The sequence below is a fragment of the Sesamum indicum genome, linkage group LG3 (genome assembly GCF_000512975.1).
Source record: "Sesamum indicum cultivar Zhongzhi No. 13 linkage group LG3, S_indicum_v1.0, whole genome shotgun sequence".
In the NCBI taxonomy this organism is placed as follows: domain Eukaryota; kingdom Viridiplantae; phylum Streptophyta; class Magnoliopsida; order Lamiales; family Pedaliaceae; genus Sesamum; species Sesamum indicum.
In genome coordinates this window covers 16,674,206-16,694,574 of record NC_026147.1, presented here as the reverse complement: position 1 = coordinate 16,694,574, position 20,369 = coordinate 16,674,206, and the positions used below count along the sequence as shown (strand labels likewise).

Here is a 20,369-nt window from a genome sequence, read left to right as displayed (position 1 = left end):
GGTTGAGGCATATAATAATCTTGAGGCGGTTGGGGTACGTAATAATCTTGAGGTGGATATACTGTAGAAGGACCAACTATATCCACCCCAATATCATGACGTTCAACTGAACCAGTTGACATTCGGCTAGAACTTTTTCTTTGCCTGTGGGATGTTGTGGGAGCATCATCGGATGGAGAAGCAATTTTTTGTGGCTGTTGGGTTATAGCCTCCTTGATAATATGTAACCCATGTTCAAATCTATCCACCAATTGACTATATCCTTCGATATTTGGTGGTCTAGATCGACATAAAGTTTCAAGGGCATTCACCTCATTTGCCTGAAAAGTGTAGAAAAATAATTAGCCTTGTGTTGTTAAAAATATATATAAAATAAAACATGTAATATTATATAATAACGTACCACAACTTGCAACATAGGTGCTTCTCCAGGTTGGTACCCGCTTTCCACACGTCTATCAGTAGATGACGACACGAAATTTCTTGTTATGTTGTAGTACCACTCCCAATAACCTCGTTCTGTTTCCCTTCTATTAGAAATGAGTGGCCTATGTACAACCGTGTCATATCGTCTTTGCCATCTAGTGATGTATTGTATATGTTGCAGAGACCAATCTGCGCCCGTGTGATTTTTACGGGAAATCTGATGGAGGCTCATATCACGGATATCCGTCGATTCTGGTATATTCTGCCTCATCCCGAATTGGCGAACAACTCGTTCAGGACGATGCATTTCAACTATTGCGTAGAATATCAACGGAACGGATGACCTCCACAAAAATGAAAATGAAAAGTGTGCGTCTCCGATCGCCACCTCTCCACTAATGCAGTGATGAGGTGTTGATTTAATTGAAAGATATAGTAATGAGACATAGTTACCTGAGGAATCTGGGCACATCAATCCCCCAAATAAAAGTAATGCAACAGCACGTGCGTACTGGACGACGACAGTCTGGGGAGTATTATAAGTGATTTCGACCGCCGCCAAATGAGATGTAATTGCCGATGTCTGTAATCTCGAGCCCTTCAACACATTTGCATCCGGGCTAAAGCCTATGTAAGTAAGGCAATATTCTTGCCATTGTTGTGTTGTGCGGTCGAAATCAATTCCAGTCACCGGCTCGCCGTCTATTGGGAGTGCCCAATTTATTTGTACATCTTGTATGGTAATTGTGGCTTCCCCTACACGCAAATGAAAAGTGTGCGTCTCCGATCGCCATCTCTCCACTAATGCAGTGATGAGGTGTTGATTTAATTGAAGGCGTCCGCACCTGTAAACTCCGTAAAATCCTATTTGGTGTAGGATTTCTTGTACACGCTCGGACATATTATTTTGGTTAAAGTAGCTCCAAAAGTTACCATCCGCACGCCGTGAAATCAGTACGGCGTCTAGGTCACCTTCTGGAATATCGTCAGACCTATGTTGGGCTTGTTGAGATAATACAGTACTATCACGAGGACCGTAAACTGATCGTCTATCCATTTGTGTGAAAAAAAAAATTGAAGGAGGGTGGTCAATTTTACCTGTAGCAATTGCACCTCTCCACTAATGCAGTGATGAGGTGTTGATTTAATTGAAGGCGTCCGCACCTGTAAACTCCATAAAATCCTATTTGGTGTAGGATTTCTTGTACACGCTCGGACATATTATTTTGGTTAAAGTAGCTCCAAAAGTTACCATCTGCACGCCGTGAAATTAGTACGGCGTCTAGGTCAGCTTCTGGAATATCGTCAGACCTATGTTGGGCTTGTTGAGATAATACAGTACTATCACGAGGACCGTAAACTGATCGTCTATCCATTTGTGTGAAAAAAAAAATTGAAGGAGGGTGGAGGAAAAAAATCTGATCGTCTATCCGTAAACAAATTTTATGCTGGTGGATGAAGTGAATTTCCACCACCCTTCATCCGTCCAATTTATAATGGTGGATGAGGGTGGTGGAAATTTTTTTTTAAAAAAAACTAAAAAAAATTTAAAAAAAGTTAAGGGCTGGCCGCGCGGGGTTTTTGCAGTCGGGGTTTTGTTTCCCGACATGGGGAATTTTGCATTTTTTCCCATTAATTTAATGACGAGTCGCGATTTCAAATCGCGACTCGTCATGTTTGTGTTATTATTTTAAATAAAATTATAATAAATAATTTTTTTTTTATAATAAAAAAATAATTAACTCCATAATTGTCTATTAAAAGTAACGTCATTTAGTTTTTTTAAGTTTGACTGTTAACATGAGGGGCCTTTTAAGTTACTTTTCATAGTTTATGGGTCACTTTACAACTTGGGTGACAGTTCAAGGATGGTGGATGTATTTACCCTTATTTTAAAAAAAAATTATGTACTAGACTGATTGATTACTTACTTATTGCAAGTTAAATAAGTTTTTTCTAACAAAAAATTCTTATAAGTACAAAGATATATCCCCTCCTCCACCCACCCACCCACATTAACGTGTGAAGATGTATGAAGTCGTTTGGTTAAAAAAAATTTGCTTCACTTGCTATAGGTAAGTAATAAGTCAGTCGAGGGTAAATATAAACTATTACTCAATTTTTTTTGCTAATATCATCAAATTTCATAAATTTTGACTAAAGAAAGGATCTATTTAATAGACAAAAATAAATATTAATAGTGATGCGTTCAAAAAATGCACGAGTCCAATGAATATGCACTATTGTTCAAAGCTTGGGCCAAAGTGTATGCGGATCCTAAAGGGGAGACCTGCAAAAAAAGGCATTAGCACTTCGATGCCCGAGTTAGTGTCGAATTTGAGATTGAATAAAGTCAAAAATAAATAAATATAATTAAAAATCGAGATATGGTGAATAAAATTGACAAAAAGAGCAAGAACATATAATAATATGCTTAAACAGAGTTAAAGTGATAGTTTAGAGAGTGAGAAAGATGAGAGGGGCTTGAGAGAGGTGTTCCCCGTATGGAATATTAAACCTATATTTATAGAGGGAATCCTCACGTCTGCAAGGGATGCATCCCACTCCCGAGAATTTTGCGAAGTTGGTTGGGATAAGGGATAAATCATCCTTATTTGTAACTAGAAGTGCTTTACTAGGAGTCCTTCCCTTTGCTTGTGAGGAGTCCTTCCTTGCTCATGTGGGACTCCTAATGCTGGCACCTAGGCCAACTGGATGTCATAGTGGAATGTGGGATGCCACGTGTGTAAGCCTTTTCAGTGAATGTTTTGTCGGGTTTTAACCATGGTCCGAGTTGGAAGATATCTTGGGTCTCCTTTCTTTCTTTTGGGCTACTTAGGTAGTCTAAGTCTGCCTAATTAGACTGTAGGTTGGACCATCCTTGGCCTCCTAAGAGCGTTGTGGGCATGGGATGTCCCAAGCCTCACGAGGGTTCATGGGTCTTCTGTTTTCATCTTTTTTAGGCCGCTTGGGCCAACTTATTTTTATATACATCAAATAGTACTAGATATAATTTTTCAAACTACAAATGATTTGTGTAATCATACCAAGCTTCAAAGAAGAACAATGTAATTATTCTTTTAGTATATATATACACACACACACACACATCATGTATATCAATTTTTTTTAACAAAAAAAAAACATAGATTATGCTATATTAGATCGAAAAATTAATATTTTTGGTCCCATAAGTTAGGCTCATTTCACTTTTAATCCCATTAGTTGCAGGATTAGCACTTTTAGTTATGTAACTTACAAAAATTAGTATTTTTGGTCTTCATCCATTTTTATGTCTAGAATTTGACGGTGTAGCGCATGTGTCTAGCATGTGATATGTAAGTATTTTTTACCGGAAAGAAAATTGATTTGTTTTTCAACTTGGGACCATTTTTAGAAAGAAATGGTTTTTTTTATTTATCCATAAAAAATTCAGTTTCGTGTAATAAAGCAATATTTTGAAATATAACAATCGGATTTAGAAATCACAAGCAATCAAAACCACGTTGGAACAAATAATATATAATAGTTAGAAACGTTATTTATGACGAGAAAACTAAACTTACAACTCGAATTATATTGTACAATTATCAGTCCAATGTTAATTGTGAATTTAACCGAATAGCATAATTCACTGTTTGTCTTGAAGAAAACATACCTCCCGTATATTTGAACTCCATAACACTTCAAACTCAAATTCTATGTGGGAGAAGGAAATATGAAACTGTACTACTCACCAGATCAAATGGAACTAAACCTTGAATATGAGCCTGTGAGTGTGACAATGTTTATTAGTAACAACAAGCCACCGGTTTCTTGATCTTCAGGTTGACACTATAGGGCATGTGTCCTGATCTTATTCATGAATAATTTCTGAAATTTTATCTTTTATGTTATAATTGAATTTTTTAATTGACAAAAAAAGTTCTTATTTTTTTTAGGAATATCATATGTTTTAAATATATTAAATATTTATTTTGTATTTATTCAAAGTATTATCTTCAAGATTAAAATACTAACTGAATTGAAGTTTATCTTAAATAACTTTAAGTTTTATTTTATATTAATTCCCTATGTATTTACGTGAGTTTTTTTGTATGATTATGTTTTATTTATTAACACTAAAAATTTCCAAACCAAATAAAAAATCTTAAAATCTTTCTTTATTTTCTTTTTCTTTTTTTTTTCAGCTGTCTTTCTTATAACTTATTAAAAGCAAGTTTCTATTCATTTTTGTATTTTACTTTATTTCTTACAAAGTAAGATCATTTTAAATTTATGTAAACTTTAGTATAAATTTTGATAGAAGATAAATTATAACAAACAATATATTTAACTAATTTTTTATATTCTATATTTTTCTACAGAGTTGGACTTAATTTTATAAAATAAGTAATGTACATCTTTAATAGAATGTCATAATTTTTATGAAAGTAATCCTCATAAAATAACAAATTTTGGTTATGAAGAAAATATATTGTATGTGTAGGAAAATATCATTTTCGATAATAATCAAAATAGATTAAAAATTTAAAATAACTACATTTTACCTATTAAAAATAAAAAGTTTTATCTTACAAAATTAAAAGATTTCTTTATTAAGCAATATATTATAAAAGATTTTGTTTAATATTTAAAAGAAAATCATATATTTGTTCTTTGTATTGCGGACTGGTAACTCTGCCGCTGATCTCTTAGCTAGATTTGCGGTGAATGAGGGTGGTCCAATTAATCAAGCGAAACGTGGTCCACCAAAGACAAAATAGTACATATCAACTTTTCTTTCTGACAGGGAATCCTACAGGTGCAAGTTCGTGTAATAATTAGTAGGGTTTTGATGAGATGAGAGGTTTTTTGTGCTGAACAGAACTGCTGATTTCACTACAGAATTAAAGTTGTAATATTTATTGATGGGGTCTGATCGTCATGGTGCAAGAGTGGTGGTGCCAATAGATGTGAAGAAGAAGCCATGGGAGCAACAGCTGCCCCTCCACAACCGGTGGCATCCCGCCATACCTCCGGTGGCGGAGGTCTGCACAGGAGAGCTCTTCAGGGTTGAGATGGTGGACTTCAGCGGCGGCGGCATAACAAAGGACTACACTGCTCAAGATATCAAGTTTGCTGATCCTTCGATTGTGAGCTTCTCATTCATTTCCTTTCCCTTTTCTTCGCTTTTTGTGGCTATAAATTCATTTGATTTATATCATATGGGAGGGAAATTCAGGGTTTGGCAGAATCCCAATGAATCACTTTTTTATGTTTTCATCAATATTAATAAATCCCTAAATATATCCATTTGATTAATAAACACACATTATAATAAGTTCATATTATAATAACTTCATATTAGGTGAGACAAATATTTATTACAATTAACCCACATAAAGTAAACTAAATACTTACACATCTATTGAGATTCGAACACATGACTTCAAATTTATTCATAAAATTTTAGAGATAATTACACACTCCTCGCTTGAGGTTTAGTGTAATTACATGTGGACCCCTGTGGTTTAGAGAATTATAGCTAGCACCCATGTGGTTTGCTTCAGTCTAACAAATAAGTTCATTCATTAGTCAAAGTTAATTGAATTTGCTGATGTTAACGATAAAATTGAATGAAGATTGATATTTACCATTTATTAACTTATTACAAATCAAATAATTTTTTTGGACTAAACTGACCTTATAACGGTAAAGATATACCTCCTCAATTGGGGATAAATATAGATTTTTTTGTTAATATCAGCAATTTGGTGAATTTTGACTAATTGAAGGATTTATTTATTAGATGGAAGCAAACCTCAAGGGTGCTAAATGTAATTTCTCAAATTACAGGAGGTTTATGTATAATTACACCAAATCTCAATAGGGAGGAATATAATTATCCCATAATTTTAATTTAAATCATTAGACTAAGTCATCATTGACAAAATGTATTACTTGACTGGTGCATTATACTTTTTATGTTGGAGTTAAGTCTTAAAATATTAATTATGTTATTAAAATATAGTAGTATTTATTATGTGATTAGTTGGTCCATGATATAATTTAGAGATTGATAGGGTGAGCTGATTCTAAAATCATTAAAACATTTGAAAACTTATAAAATATTCAGAGTATTTGATATATTATTTTGCAAAAGAGCTTGTATAAAAGTAAAATGGTTGGAAGTTAATTTATAAGCTCATTGATAAAAATAAGGAGTTGTTCACTTATTTTTTAAAATTAGTAATTGTTATTGTACACAGTTCCGCGAGCATATAAAAAAGAATTATGATATGAAATGAAGAGAAAAAAGAAATTTGTGATAAGAAAAAAAAAACTATGAGAAAAAAGAAATGTGGGATAAGATGACAGAGAAAAAATATGTAAGTATATTAAAAATATACAAACTTGTAAGAAAAACAAATATGGAGAAGTTTGCAGACTGAGAAACATGGGATAGTGGGTGACAGAATTTTTTTTTTAAAAATTGTGAGATTATTAAAAAAAACTTTAAAATTACTATTTTGTCCAAAATTGTTTTAAAGAAAAGAAATGAGTTTAAGGGTAAATTTGAGTATTAAAAAATTAATACGACAAAAGGTTTTCTTTTATATATTAGTGTAGATAATTCATTCCTTTAATTTCATTCGTATTAATTATAGAATTATCATTATTAACAATTTATAGTTTGATTATTTATTTTATTTAAATACTTTAATAAAAAATAATTTTAATATCTTATAAGTTCTAAAAGGATGTCTCATACGATTTCTTAAATAAATTTAGTCAAGAACTATCTTAATTTGGACGATTCAGTGGATAAAATTCTTTTGTACATGGACCATGTTGTGTCATGTTAATAATAATGGAATAATTATATTTACACTAGCTCTATGATTTATAGTTTATTTACACAAATTATTTTTATTTTTTTTTGTGTAATTTATAGAAACTAACCTCAACAGTAAAAAATCAATGATAGTTTGTGTAATGATGTTGACGTTTTTGGGGAGTGTATGTCTAATCTTTAAAAAACTATGGATAATATATATGAACAATGTTGATATTTTTTTGAGCGTATGTACGTATAATTTTTCAAAAAAATAAGAATAATTAATATAAATTGGTCATAGATTATATATATTGGTGAAAATGAAACTATCCCTAATAATAAAATCCATCTTACACTAACCATTACGAATATAGCATCCTAACCTAACCACAATGGAATAATTACATTTGTTAGAACTTGAATTTCACTAGTCAAAGGAGATAAGCATAAGACAAATGTCGTTCAGATTCAGACATCACAATCAAAATGTATATTTTCTTCGTCGATCTATGAAATTTTGCATTTTTATTTTTATATTTTAGGGCTTTCTTTTTCTATTTAGTTTTATTTGCTACAAAATTTTCTACATTAACTTCGATAAACTTAAAAAAAAAATTCAATTTTAGCCCCCACATACATTTTTTTTAAAATAATTAATAGAAATATATGCATGCACTAAAAGAAAAATATCTACTGACTACAATGTTAATAGTTATAGACTAAAAATCTTGATAAATAAATTTTATTAACTACGATTAAATAAAATCGATAAAAAATATAGATTTTCCACAAAAAAAAAAAAATTATTTGTCATGGTTTTTAGCCAAGCCATGACAAATGTTTAGCCACTGTAGCAGATACCACGGCCAACAACCGTTGCATGACCGTGGTCAATGACTATTTGCTACGGCTATTTTGCTTTTAACTATGATAATTAACCATGGTTAAATATTGTATTTTTTTGTAGCAACGTGAGACTGTTAATGACTTTGTTAATTATTGGACAGAAAATGCATTTGAGAACTAAAAGTAAAAAATATTTCAGATTTGATATGAAAAAATTGTAATAAATGCACTAAATTAAAAATGACCACAATTGATGCTGCATAATGACATGAGAACTACCAAAACTTAATTATTGCCTGCCGACTATAGGCTACAACGACAACTTGGGACCATTGGAAAAAGTTGCCCTCTTTCACTTGTCACCTAGTAAACTTGTCTAAATCAGACTTCACCATTCTACATAGCTAACATGATTCAAAACTTCCATGTTAAAATCTCCTCTTAGAACAATAGTGATAGAGTGGAATTACAAGAGCAGAGCTTGAGAATCTCTAGATAAATCATGGCCCCTCCAACTCCAAGATTAATAGCTCCAGTCAACCTAAAGCAGCCGCCGTGGCTGCAAGAACCACCGCTCCACAACCGGTGGCACCCGGAGATACCGCCGGTGGGGGAGGTGAAAACCGGTGAGGTTTTCAGGGTGGAGATGGTTGATTGGACCGGAGGAGCAATTTCAGATGATAACCATGCAGTTGATGTTAAAACCTTAGACCTGTCAACTGTAAGTACAACTACGTTTTCTTGCATATGCAAGTTGTAATAACATAGAAAAGATGTGAAGTATACTGTACTTACATCTTTTCTTACATGGGTAACATTGTAATTTTACAATTCCTAAATACATATGTAACAGTAGAAATTGGGAAAACTTGCAATTTACCCCTATGATATAAGAAACAAGCAAAAAGAACCCTTTGAATAATGTAGATCTTTGCATTATCTTTCTGTAAGTATTTTTTTCTACATGTTATGTCAGGTGCATTATCTTAGTGGACCTATTAGCGTGGTCGACACGGAAGGGAATCCGGCCAAGCCAGGTGATCTTCTAGCTGTCGAAATATGCAATTTGGGCCCTCTACCGGGAGATGAATGGGGTTTTACAGCAATCTTCGACAGGGAAAACGGTGGTGGATTTCTTACGGACCATTTCCCTCGTGCAACGAAAGCTATATGGTATTTTGAAGGAATATATGCCTATTCTCCTCATATACCTGGTAAGTTGTTACGTGCTTGCATGATGAACTGCTAATCCTTTGTAAAGTTATCGAAACAGCTAATTGTATACCAAGTTGTCTTGATCATATAGGGGTGAGATTTCCGGGCTTGACACACCCTGGAATAGTTGGAACTGCACCTTCAATGGAATTGCTGAATATATGGAACGAGAGGGAAAGGGAACTCGAAGAAACCGGTCTTCAGTCTCTAAAACTATGTGAGGTGTTGCATTCACGTCCGCTTGCAAACCTCCCGTCGACAAAGGGCTGCGTTCTTGGCAAGGTGTGTGTTCATGGACTGATCACCAGACGTATAAGTATTTCTTTCATTTTATGAGTTTGTTATAGTTTATTGTTTCATTGTCGTCTGTCTGCAATTCGAATGTCATTGAGGATATATTGAAATACTGATTGATATCTTGAAATAATTATGTAATTATAGCTTGTGTCAAAATGTCCTTTTTCTAACAGCTGAATTTGTGTGCGAAGAGAGAATTGGAAAACAAAACACGATTGCTTTGATGACTTATAGTGTTTGTAGATTAAGGAAGGAACTCCAGAGTGGGAAAGAATAGCCAGGGAGGCGGCAAGGACGATTCCTGGAAGAGAAAATGGAGGAAACTGCGACATCAAGAACCTCAGCCGAGGTTCAAAAGTGTACCTGCCGGTGTTTGTGGACGGAGCGAATCTTAGTACCGGGGATATGCATTTCTCACAAGGTGACGGTGAAGTGGCGTTTTGTGGGGCGATCGAGATGAGTGGTTTTCTGGAGCTCAAGTAAGTTACACAGCTCATCCTCATCTTCAGTCCACGTCATTGCTAATCTAGACTAATTAAGTTCAAATACCAGGTGCGAAATCATTAGGGACGGCATGAAGAAGTACTTGACGCCAATGGGGCCGACTCCATTACACGTGAATCCGATCTTTGAGATCGGGCCTGTCGAGCCAAGATTCTCAGAATGGTTAGTTTTTGAGGGCATTAGCGTCGATGAGAGTGGACGACAACATTATCTTGATGCTAGTGTTGCTTACAAGCGTGCGGTGCTCAATGCTATCGACTATATTTCCAGATTCGGGTACTCTAAGGAACAGGTCTGAGAAATCCCCTGTTTTCAGTTTCTCTCACAATTAAGCAGACCTTCCAAAACTTTGTAACATCACAGTAACAGCTCCAATGACATAACGGTGAATCAGGTCTACCTTCTCCTCTCATGCTGCCCTTGCGAAGGAAGGATTTCAGGCATAGTGGACGCCCCAAACGCGGTTGCCACCCTTGCAATTCCAGTGGCTATATTCGATCAGGTAATACAGATGTACTAATTTCTTCCGATGCAAACGTTACCGATATAATAGTGAAACTCATAGCGACAACTTCTATACAAAAAGCACCGTTGTCTCGAGCACTACAATTTCAAATATAAGACTATACGTTTACTTTCACTAGAAATCATAGTTGTCAACGTGCAGGATATTCGTCCCAAAACTACCACCGTGCCCACCGGCCCCAGGCTCGTGAGGAATCCAGGTCTCCCACAGTGCACTTACGATGGAAACTTGCCGACGACTAGAAATCCATGTGCTACAACCTGACTGAAATGGCAAGCAAGCAGGCCGGGGCATAAATATGTAGTTAGCAATAAATGGAAACTCGTAGTAGAATATGCAGAATGATGTGCCTGATTTTCTGTAATTAAATGCATATGATGACATGGAATGTGTTCGGTCAGTATCTCAACAGGAAACTCTGTTCAGGAATCAGCAGTATTAATCCTGCAAAATATAATGGGGAAATCGTATTTTTTGTCCTATATGTTGGGATTTTTTTTTATTATTTAGTTCCATTTATTATGACTTTCTTACGTTAGTCCTCATGCGAGTTTTGTATCCACTAATTAGACGAGAAGCCACGGGGCCGTTAATCAATCACTTGTTATTTTATTTTTATTTTTTTTAACAAAAACCACCTGGAGGTGGGGGAGCTTTTCGGAGTCCCCAATCCTTCTATATTAAAACGCACAATATAGTTACAATGGGGAGAGCTACCTCCCTAAAATTTCTAGTCAAATCATAAAAAAAGAGTACTACCCCCTTACAACAAAAGACCCGAACAGGTGTCGTAGAGAAATCACTTGTTAATTTGAACTAATGGATCAGTGACTTCTCCGTTAATTATTGGACGAAAAGTCATATGAGCATTAAAAATAAGAAAATTTTAATTATGGGATGCAATTTGAAATAATCAATAAATAAAAAAAATAAAATAAAAAAAAAGCTTAATTTATAGGACTAAATACTACTTTTCCAAATCATCAATCAATTATGTTATTTTTATGGGAAATCCTAGTTCAAATTGGATTGATAAAACAAATCAAGTTACTCACACAGTGATAATGTTTTACTTGTTATATATTGATGGCGTATAGTTTAAATAGAACGAGAAATGATATGCACTATTAAATTTGTAATGTAATTGATTTAATGCGAACCTACCTCTATTGAAGTTATAAGATTTTGAGCCAAAATCCTCTTATTAGATATTTTTATTGGGAAACTACAACTACCTATCCCATCAAATAAAAAATAATTATATAATTATATAGTTTTTAAACGGCAATGTAAAATTTAATATTTTATCCTTGCTTTTTTTTTTTTAAAAAAAAAAACAGACAAAACATGTCAAAAGATGTAAAAAAAAAATTAAAGACGGACAAAATAAATAATTCATAGAACATATTAGTCCATAAAAATATTTTAAAAGTTTTTAAAAGTATATAAAATTATGATTCAAATTCAAAAAGATCTTTTCGACAGTTCAACATAAAAATTAAATAGAAATCTAATTGATACGAGCTAACATGATGTACCCATTGTTAGATGAGTGTTAAAATTAGAGTGATAATTGTAATTTTTTAAATAATAAAAAAAATATTTATAATTATGAACCCATTTGTTTTCATAAAGGAACTCTGAATCACTGTGGTGGAAAACTCTTGTGATATGATTGGAATGAAAGGAATATGTTATGAATTGGATACTCCTTCATTTAGGAATATCCATTCGTCCCTATAATTATGAGATTAGGCATTTTTCTTTTACCCATGATTTAGCTATTCCCAAAGATTATTTTTTTTATATTACCTAAATAATTTTTGATAAAATTATAGTTGCAAATATTGTAGTCACAAAATTATATATTATTTTAGATATATTAAATATAATGAATATGAATATAAAATATTTAAATATGTGTTATCAAAATATAAATAATATAAAGTCTGAATATTTTGTTAAATATAATATAAAGTTAGTTACATCTTTATACGCATCATCAAATATTAATATAAGTAAAAAATATTATATAAAGCATATATACCATATTGTTGCATTATGTATTTTCAATATGTAAATAATAAATAATTATAAAAATTAAATATATAAAAAAACATCCAAAAAGACATGTTATAAATTTATAAGTAATTTAGCATTTCCAAATATTTTTTCATGTAACAAGACTTTTTTTAATTATTTTTAAATTTTATTACTTACCAAATAGATAAATGAGTAATTTAAAAAAATTTAATTCAATTTCATTGGAACAATATACTAAAATTATTTTTTTTTTCAAAACTTTTATTCCATTCTTAAATTTATTTTATTCCCATCTAAATTCATTTATATGTATCAATCATTTTCTTATAGTCATTCAATAATTGTTATACTGTCCTCCCCCGAACCAAAAGAAAAGAAAGACCTATTCTCACACCATTACTTTTCAAACTTTAGACAAGTTTTCAAGGGGACAACTCCATGATTCAGGTACAAGACTTTCATATAGAAAATTTCGCATTCAGATTTTGGATGTGTTCGTGTGTGTAAATATTAAAAAATAAAAAACTTTAAACAATTACAAATTTTCGTATTATAAATACAAGATTAATTATAGAGTAATAATTATATTGAAGAAAACAGACTAGTGGGGAGCTAAAATTAAGTTTCAAGATATTTTTGCTACAATTGTCAATAAAACAAAGTGCAGGATATTTTCTGAAGGGTCGGGTCCCACTGCAAAATCTAAAGACTTGTACACCTTATCCACCCTCAAAACGACGTCGCTTGAGGAAAAAGAAGTCAAAAAAGAAGGGCTCCGATCCGTTGTAGCAACCAAGAAAAGTTAAGAATAAACACATTTGATGGCCGTAAGGCCTCTCCAATTCATCGTCTATCGCCACCACTGCTCCGCCGTCACCTCTCTCCTCCGCCACATAGCCACCCGACCGCCGGTTGTGTCGTTCCCCAGAAATAGTCAAAAAATACACCACTACCAACAGAGAGAAAAGCCACCGCAGGCGCAGCAGCAGCAGTTATCCTCAATCAGCCGCCGGCCCGCCGTGTCCGTGCCGGAAACCATGGCGCAGAAGATCGGGAAAGCCGTTAGGCGGCCTGGGGCCGCGTCGAAGGCGCGTGTGTACCAAAACATCAATGTCATACGCCCTAAGGAGTACTGGGACTACGAGTCTTTAACTGTTCAATGGGGGTACTTAATTAGGATATTTAATTTGCTCTTGTTTATTTGCTTTATTGTTTCTGTTTGATTATCTTGGGCTTTGACTGGTTGCCACAGGGAGCAGGACGATTATGAGGTGGTTAGGAAGGTGGGGAGGGGAAAATATAGCGAGGTTTTCGAGGGTATTCACACCATCACCAACGAGAAATGCATCATCAAGATTCTTAAACCTGTCAAGAAGAAAAAGGTCTCTTCTTAATCTTCTTTTTTCTCCGAATTTCATTGCTCCTGACTGTTGTTTCTTGGCTATTCTGTTTTATTCCCTTATTATTTTCATTGAGGGGCGGGGTGGAATGGCTGCTCTCAACAATATGATGAGAGAACCAAAGGTCGCTGACCAATTCTTGTTGGGACCTATATAGTAAGAATGGAGTGTAACTTTACCCAATTGTGTCTTGCTCCGTCCATAACATTCATGCAGTTATATTTCTTCTTGTTCGGGCCTATATAGCTAAAAAGGAGTGTAACATTATCCCGTGTCATCTTTCTCTGTCCATAACATTCGTGCAGTCATATTTTCTACTGAATGTCTCCTGTAGTTTGTGCCTTTCAATATGATATTTTTTTGTGGTTGTCATAATGAATTCTCTCATCTGTATCTGAGAAGCGACCCTACTTGCACTACCCCTTAAGTGATTTAGATTTTAGGCAGGGGCATACAGAAGTTTTGGACCATAAAATTAGAATTCATGATGGCAATCAATAGCTAGCCTATTTTATCTTAAAATAACAAGCAGACTGTCCCATAATTTTTCAGATAGCTTTTATTTATTTTCTGCTTCAGATTTCATGAATTTCTTAGTAGATCTTATATATGCCTGTGACTGCTGGTGTGGGTGCTGTAACTTTAAAGATCCTATAATTAATATTTCCATTGCTGTGCAGATCAAGAGGGAGATTAAGATTTTACAGAATCTTTGTGGTGCCCCTAATATTGTGAAGTTGCTTGATATTGTAAGGGATCAACAGTCAAAGACACCAAGTCTCATATTTGAGCATGTGAATAATACAGACTTCAAAGTGCTATATCCCACACTTTCGGACTTTGATATTAGATATTATATCTATGAACTTCTGAAGGTAAATCTATCTCCTCTTGTCTGAATTTACAGTTTCTGTAAACTTTGGAGAGTGAAATTTATGGTTGCTTGTACTTTTGTTTTATTCTCCCTTAACTGCTGTTGCATACAATAGTCAAGAACTTGATCACACCCTTATGTATTTGCCAACTGCCAGCAGTTTGGCCAATGTGTGGTTTTTATGTTTTCTGCCATCCATGTTAACTCTGATGCTGTATTGATTAAACAATGTTTTTTGTTCTTTGATGTCCACTTCTATCACAATGGAATCAACTTAGAGTAGCTGATATGCTCCTAACCTTAACTCAGGTTGCTTCATCATTATTAGAGACATAACTTTAACTATAGTTGCCTCCTTGATTTAGATCTTTGTCACGCATTCATTAATAACATGAAAAGTTAGAATTGGAGAGGCTGGTTCTTGTTTTTGTCTGGAAAGGAAAAAGAGACAAGGAGTATCTTTCAGTTAGGAATTTAAGGAACCTCCAAAGTGCTGCTCTTGTTATTCGCTATCTCGAGAACCAGCTTTGAATTACCATTTTGAATATGCACCAGAGTTAGGATTCCGAGCATGGTTGATTAGTTACGAACTCATAAACGGTATTTGGGCTTAAGTTCTAGTAACCTGTTTAGTGACTTGATGGATGTTTCTTTCTAGTTGATTTGGTTGTTTAATGTCAATAATGTGAATTTCCTTTGTTTTCATTACAAATTAGTAGCATCCCCCCCAACACAGGCCTCTGGCTGGTTTGGCTCTTCAAACTGTTTTATTGGGTTGTAATTTGTGCTGATTGGGAAAATGTTTAGTTTTATTCAATTTTTCCATGCAGGCTTTAGATTATTGCCATTCTCAAGGTATCATGCATCGAGATGTGAAGCCCCACAATGTCATGATAGATCATGAGCAGCGTAAACTCCGGCTAATAGATTGGGGACTCGCTGAGTTTTACCATCCTGGACAAGAGTATAATGTTCGTGTTGCTTCAAGGTTTGCCATCTTTCATGTATCTTAGCTTTACATACGATGTTGTCTTCTGACTTTGTACATTATACTTTCATCAGATAGCATTTACTTGCATTAGCCTGGAGATTTGGAGTTCGTCTGGGCCTTCTAAAAAGAACCCATAGTAGTTCACTCGGCCTACTCCCAGTAGCCCCCTTCCCTAACTCCCACGATAGAGAATGAAATCCATGAACGGAGGAGCGAAGCGATTGAATTCTGTCTATACTGACATCTTGCCTGTCAGCTTAGGGAAGCCTCCTTTTAATGATTCAACAAATACAGTAGCGGGCCCCGCTGTCAGACATTTCGCATCGCTTTTCATCCAAGTAGAAATATCGTAGGAGAAGAAAGAGAGCTTTAGAAGCAGCCAATCTTTTCTTTATGCCCCTTCACTCCCATGCCTTGCTTGGTTGGACCAAGGCGATTTCCGACAAGTCTTTCTTCATTTTTAGAGTAAGAAGCGGAACTACCAGAAACTCAATCAATCCATATGACGACCCCTTTACTTGAAAAAGTTAGTCTGAACTGTAATACATCTCCGAGTGAAAGTGAAAATAATACGGCTATTACCATTCTAATCAACAATCGCCCAGTACTCTGGATTCTTCTCGCGATATTGATATTGATATTTATGAGGATCACCTGGGCCTTAACCTGGATAGTGAATCATATCTTGCGAGCTTCTGAGAAAGTGGAGTTCTGAACTTTTATGGCCATAATGGGATGAATAATTTCTTGAATACAATATCTTTGCTGTTGCAACATTTTACAGGGGCTATGGTTAAATTTGCATTTGTAACTTTGAACTAAGATTAGGACCTCCTTTATGTTAGGTTGTAAATTTCCGTAGCTTAATTATAATGTTCAATTTGAACTGCTTTCTTCACTTTGCTAAGTTGAAACAGTAGTTTCTGAACTTGCTTTTTGCTTTCTCCATTTTGGTATATCCCTGGTTCATTTAGTGAAACAGAAGCATTTAAGGAACGAAATGGAACTTATAGAATTATTGACGGAAACATGATTGAAAAAGTTTGAAAAAACCATAGTTTGTATCCAAATCTTGCCCTGAATATCATATTGATAGATGAGTGTTCAGAATTTCTTATTGATACCCCACAAATGTCAAATTGGTACATCTTGGGACTCTAGTTTAATTCCAAATATCAATTTCATTTTTAACAGCTGAGATTTAAAAGTAGTTCAGTAGGGACTTTAATTTGTTTTGCATTTATTGCAATTTACTCCCTATGCAGATACATTTCGCTTCATAGTTTATACATCTAATTCCTATGGTGTTTATTAGGATTAATCAATGTTATATTTAGTACAGTAGAATTCATTTGGTGAATTGAAATATCACAAAAAAAAATTAAAAGGTGACATATGATTTAGTCAAGTGAATTTAAAACCTCGAAAGATATATAAATTGATTTTATATGAAAACTAGTTTTATTGGATAATAATTCTCGAAGAGTTTTGAGTAGTCAAATTTGCTAAGACATGCCAACATTTTCTGAAAGAAGCATTTATTTGAGATTAAGAAATACTTATATCTGTGCACTTCTGACTATTTAAACTTCAGATACTTAATTTTGAGCAGCGCGCATTTCATTCTGGCTCTGCTCATAGATTTCAGAAGTTGCCTAGTGTGATGACTGATGATCATCTTTAATTGTCATATGGATGGCCAAATTTCTTAGCTATATATGATGGCAGTTCTTAATGGTGATTATAAGCATGGATACTGGCACAAACCTGCATATTAAGTTGATCTTGCTGCTTATAGTTTTGGCTAAACTGTATTACTTCATTTTGCTGGCCCACAATGTACAGATACTTTAAGGGCCCTGAACTCCTTGTTGATTTGCAAGACTATGATTACTCCTTGGACTTGTGGAGCCTGGGCTGTATGTTTGCTGGAATGGTACGCCTTTCCATAAATCTCCTTCCTCAAAGCTCGAAATTTGTATTCTATCGCACAAGCATGTTACACGAACTTTTGCATATTACAACCTGGACATGTAACACGATAAGTGGCATCTCTGTTGGATAATTCTTGAAACCAAGATTATTTTTTCTTCTTTGCTTGAATGCAGAAGTTTATCTAGTATGACTCCAGAATATCCAAGCTATGGTTATTTTTGTTCATTGAAGCTGTATATTGGATTTTGATTCTCTTGCATGTCATCTGTGGATGACAGATGATGAGGAGGTTAAAAATTTGATGCCCCTCAAGATATGCCAAGTTGTGTACTTCCACATTGATGCTTATGTTGAGGGCTTGTGCTGTACAGATATTCCGCAAGGAGCCTTTCTTTTATGGGCATGATAACTATGATCAACTTGTCAAGATTGCGAAGGTAAGCTAGAACATAACTCTTTGATGATTTAATAGCACTCTTTTGTGGATCTGTCCTGTTGCTTTAATACACGCAAGTATGCGGATGCAGATGCATCTGATGGTCTAGAAATGATTTGTCAAGTTTTAATGAATTAAACTGTTGTGCGAAGTTAACAGCTTGGTTGCTTTCTTTTCCTTTCCTGTGCAACTTTACATTCTTCTGATCTTTTGAGTTCATGCTGATTGTCTTTTTTGCTTTAGTATATTTGCCCGTCGATGTATATATTTGACCTTACAGTCTGGTTTGATTTGATATGGACCGGTCGTGAAAAATCTTGATATCGTACTTAATAAGGTATAGAAGCATATGATGTATGGCAGGTATTGGGTACAGATGAGTTGAATGCTTATTTGAACAAGTACCATTTGGAATTGGACTCTCATTTGGCTGCCCTTGTTGGAAGGTCAGTTTTGAACCTATGCATATCTTTTTGGAAGTATTTGGCTTATCATTGTGTAAAATATTTTTTCTGGTGTGTCAACCTAGGCATAGTCGAAAACCATGGACAAAGTTTATTAATGCTGATAATCAACATCTGGCTGTTCCCGAGGTGAGCTGTATGCTGTATGGCTAGGGAGAACCTAAATATTATGTGATGAAGTTTCTGCTGAAGATGTTAAATTGATAATTTGGTTTCTATCTTCTCAAGGCAATTGACTTTGTTGACAAATTGTTGCGATATGATCACCAAGAAAGGCCAACTGCGAAAGAAGCAATGGTAAAGAGTCATCCCCCCTGGATAACTGAGTTGCTGTAAAATTTTGGGTTTCTGAATAATGGGAGAAATTCTTGTTTAAAATCTTCATCTGGAATCTGTTTTGCTGTGCATATGATTTTTTTGAAACCAAGCAACTGAGAAATTTTTGCATTTGATCACAGACACTGAGATTTAAATATTAATTGTGTACATCAAGACAAAATATTTCATCCAATTTGTATTTTGTGTCCCCTGGATTTCAATTCAAAGCTCAAACACTGTGCCTCAAGTTGTGGCGTTCTAACTCTTAATTTTGAATGTAACTTGTCGCATCCTGTTGAGTTCTCGTTATGAATTTATGCAGGCCCATCCCTATTTCTACCCAGTAAGGAATGCAGAAAACCGCAGAAACCGTGGCCAATAGGATTCAGCAAGATGACCTGAAATTGTTGGTTCCTACTCATTCTTGCTCTTTCTAGTAACCTCTTACACAACATTTTTACAATTGATCTCACTAGTTCTGTTGTGCTTACCATCTGATTCATCCACATGTTTTTGGACTTCAGCATGAACCCTCGTCTGTGTCAAGTAGGCTTATAGGTAAGAGATTAACAGTTCAGTCATATGCTTTAAAATGAAGCAGAAATTGAAAAGACACCAGAGGGCTGTAAATTGAGGAGTGCCTTCGGAAGCCCATATCAGCCTTTGTAATTCACTTTTTCTGTGTCATCCTGTTTGTTGTTGTAGCTCAGAGTGGACGAAAAACAGTAACTCAAAATCTTTAAAACATGGTAAGTAGATATTGTATGCAGGGGGGCCATCATGTGCATCATAGCCTTCAAATTTTCCGACTGTTGGCTTGCCTTAATTTCTTCTCTTGATGCACACAGTGGCCGACTCAGCAGAAAAAGTCGGGTTTGGAATTTATAAGATGGTAAAATATTTGCCATGATGACTATAACTGTTCTTGGTTTTATGACTGTGTGATGGCTCTTTCAATGGTATTGTTGTTGTTCTTATGACTATGGTTGACTTATATGGCCAAATAATGTGAATTTTTTGCTGGATTTGGTCATTTTGTGTGGTTAAATCAGTCTGCTCAATGTTGATGCATTGGACTTTGATTAAAAAATTATGAGTTATGTTGTAAACCAATTTTGGAAAGAGTTGCACCCTCAAGTGGGTCAACTTATGTAAAATCAGTCAGTATTGCATTATTTATGACTATATTATTGGGGTTAAATACAAATTACTCACTGTGTTAACAAAAAAGTGCAAAAAAGCCCGTGTAAAAAAATAAAGTGCAATTTACCTTC

At 34.5% G+C, this 20,369-nt stretch overlaps 2 protein-coding genes across 5 annotated transcripts; both read left to right on the top strand.

Annotated features, from left to right (window-relative positions):
• On the top strand, positions 5,244 to 11,118 carry LOC105158600 (formamidase-like). Of its 2 annotated transcripts, none has more exons than XM_011075399.2 (7): positions 5,244 to 5,561; positions 9,069 to 9,306; positions 9,399 to 9,589; positions 9,848 to 10,083; positions 10,157 to 10,400; positions 10,503 to 10,610; positions 10,776 to 11,118. In XM_011075399.2, exons 1-7 carry the CDS (start codon positions 5,337 to 5,339, stop codon positions 10,896 to 10,898), a joined length of 1,365 nt encoding a protein of 454 aa, XP_011073701.1. In that variant the 5' UTR covers positions 5,244 to 5,336; the 3' UTR covers positions 10,899 to 11,118. The 2 variants fall into 2 exon arrangements, with proteins under 2 accessions (XP_011073701.1, XP_011073702.1); XM_011075400.2 differs by lacking the exon at positions 5,244 to 5,561 and adding an exon at positions 8,492 to 8,813.
• On the top strand, positions 13,421 to 20,070 carry LOC105158599 (casein kinase II subunit alpha-2). 3 transcript variants are annotated; one of them, XM_011075398.2, is made up of 11 exons: positions 13,422 to 13,842; positions 13,930 to 14,059; positions 14,758 to 14,952; positions 15,782 to 15,939; positions 17,788 to 17,878; positions 18,249 to 18,314; positions 18,677 to 18,759; positions 18,843 to 18,906; positions 19,006 to 19,074; positions 19,418 to 19,501; positions 19,620 to 20,070. In XM_011075398.2, exons 1-10 carry the CDS (start codon positions 13,499 to 13,501, stop codon positions 19,475 to 19,477), a joined length of 1,260 nt encoding a protein of 419 aa, XP_011073700.1. In that variant the 5' UTR covers positions 13,422 to 13,498; the 3' UTR covers positions 19,478 to 19,501; positions 19,620 to 20,070. The 3 variants fall into 3 exon arrangements, 2 of the variants coding, with proteins under 2 accessions (XP_011073700.1, XP_011073698.1); XM_011075396.2 differs by having other exon boundaries at positions 13,423 to 13,842; positions 19,418 to 20,070; XR_002286813.1 differs by lacking the exons at positions 19,418 to 19,501; positions 19,620 to 20,070 and having other exon boundaries at positions 13,421 to 13,842; positions 18,657 to 18,759.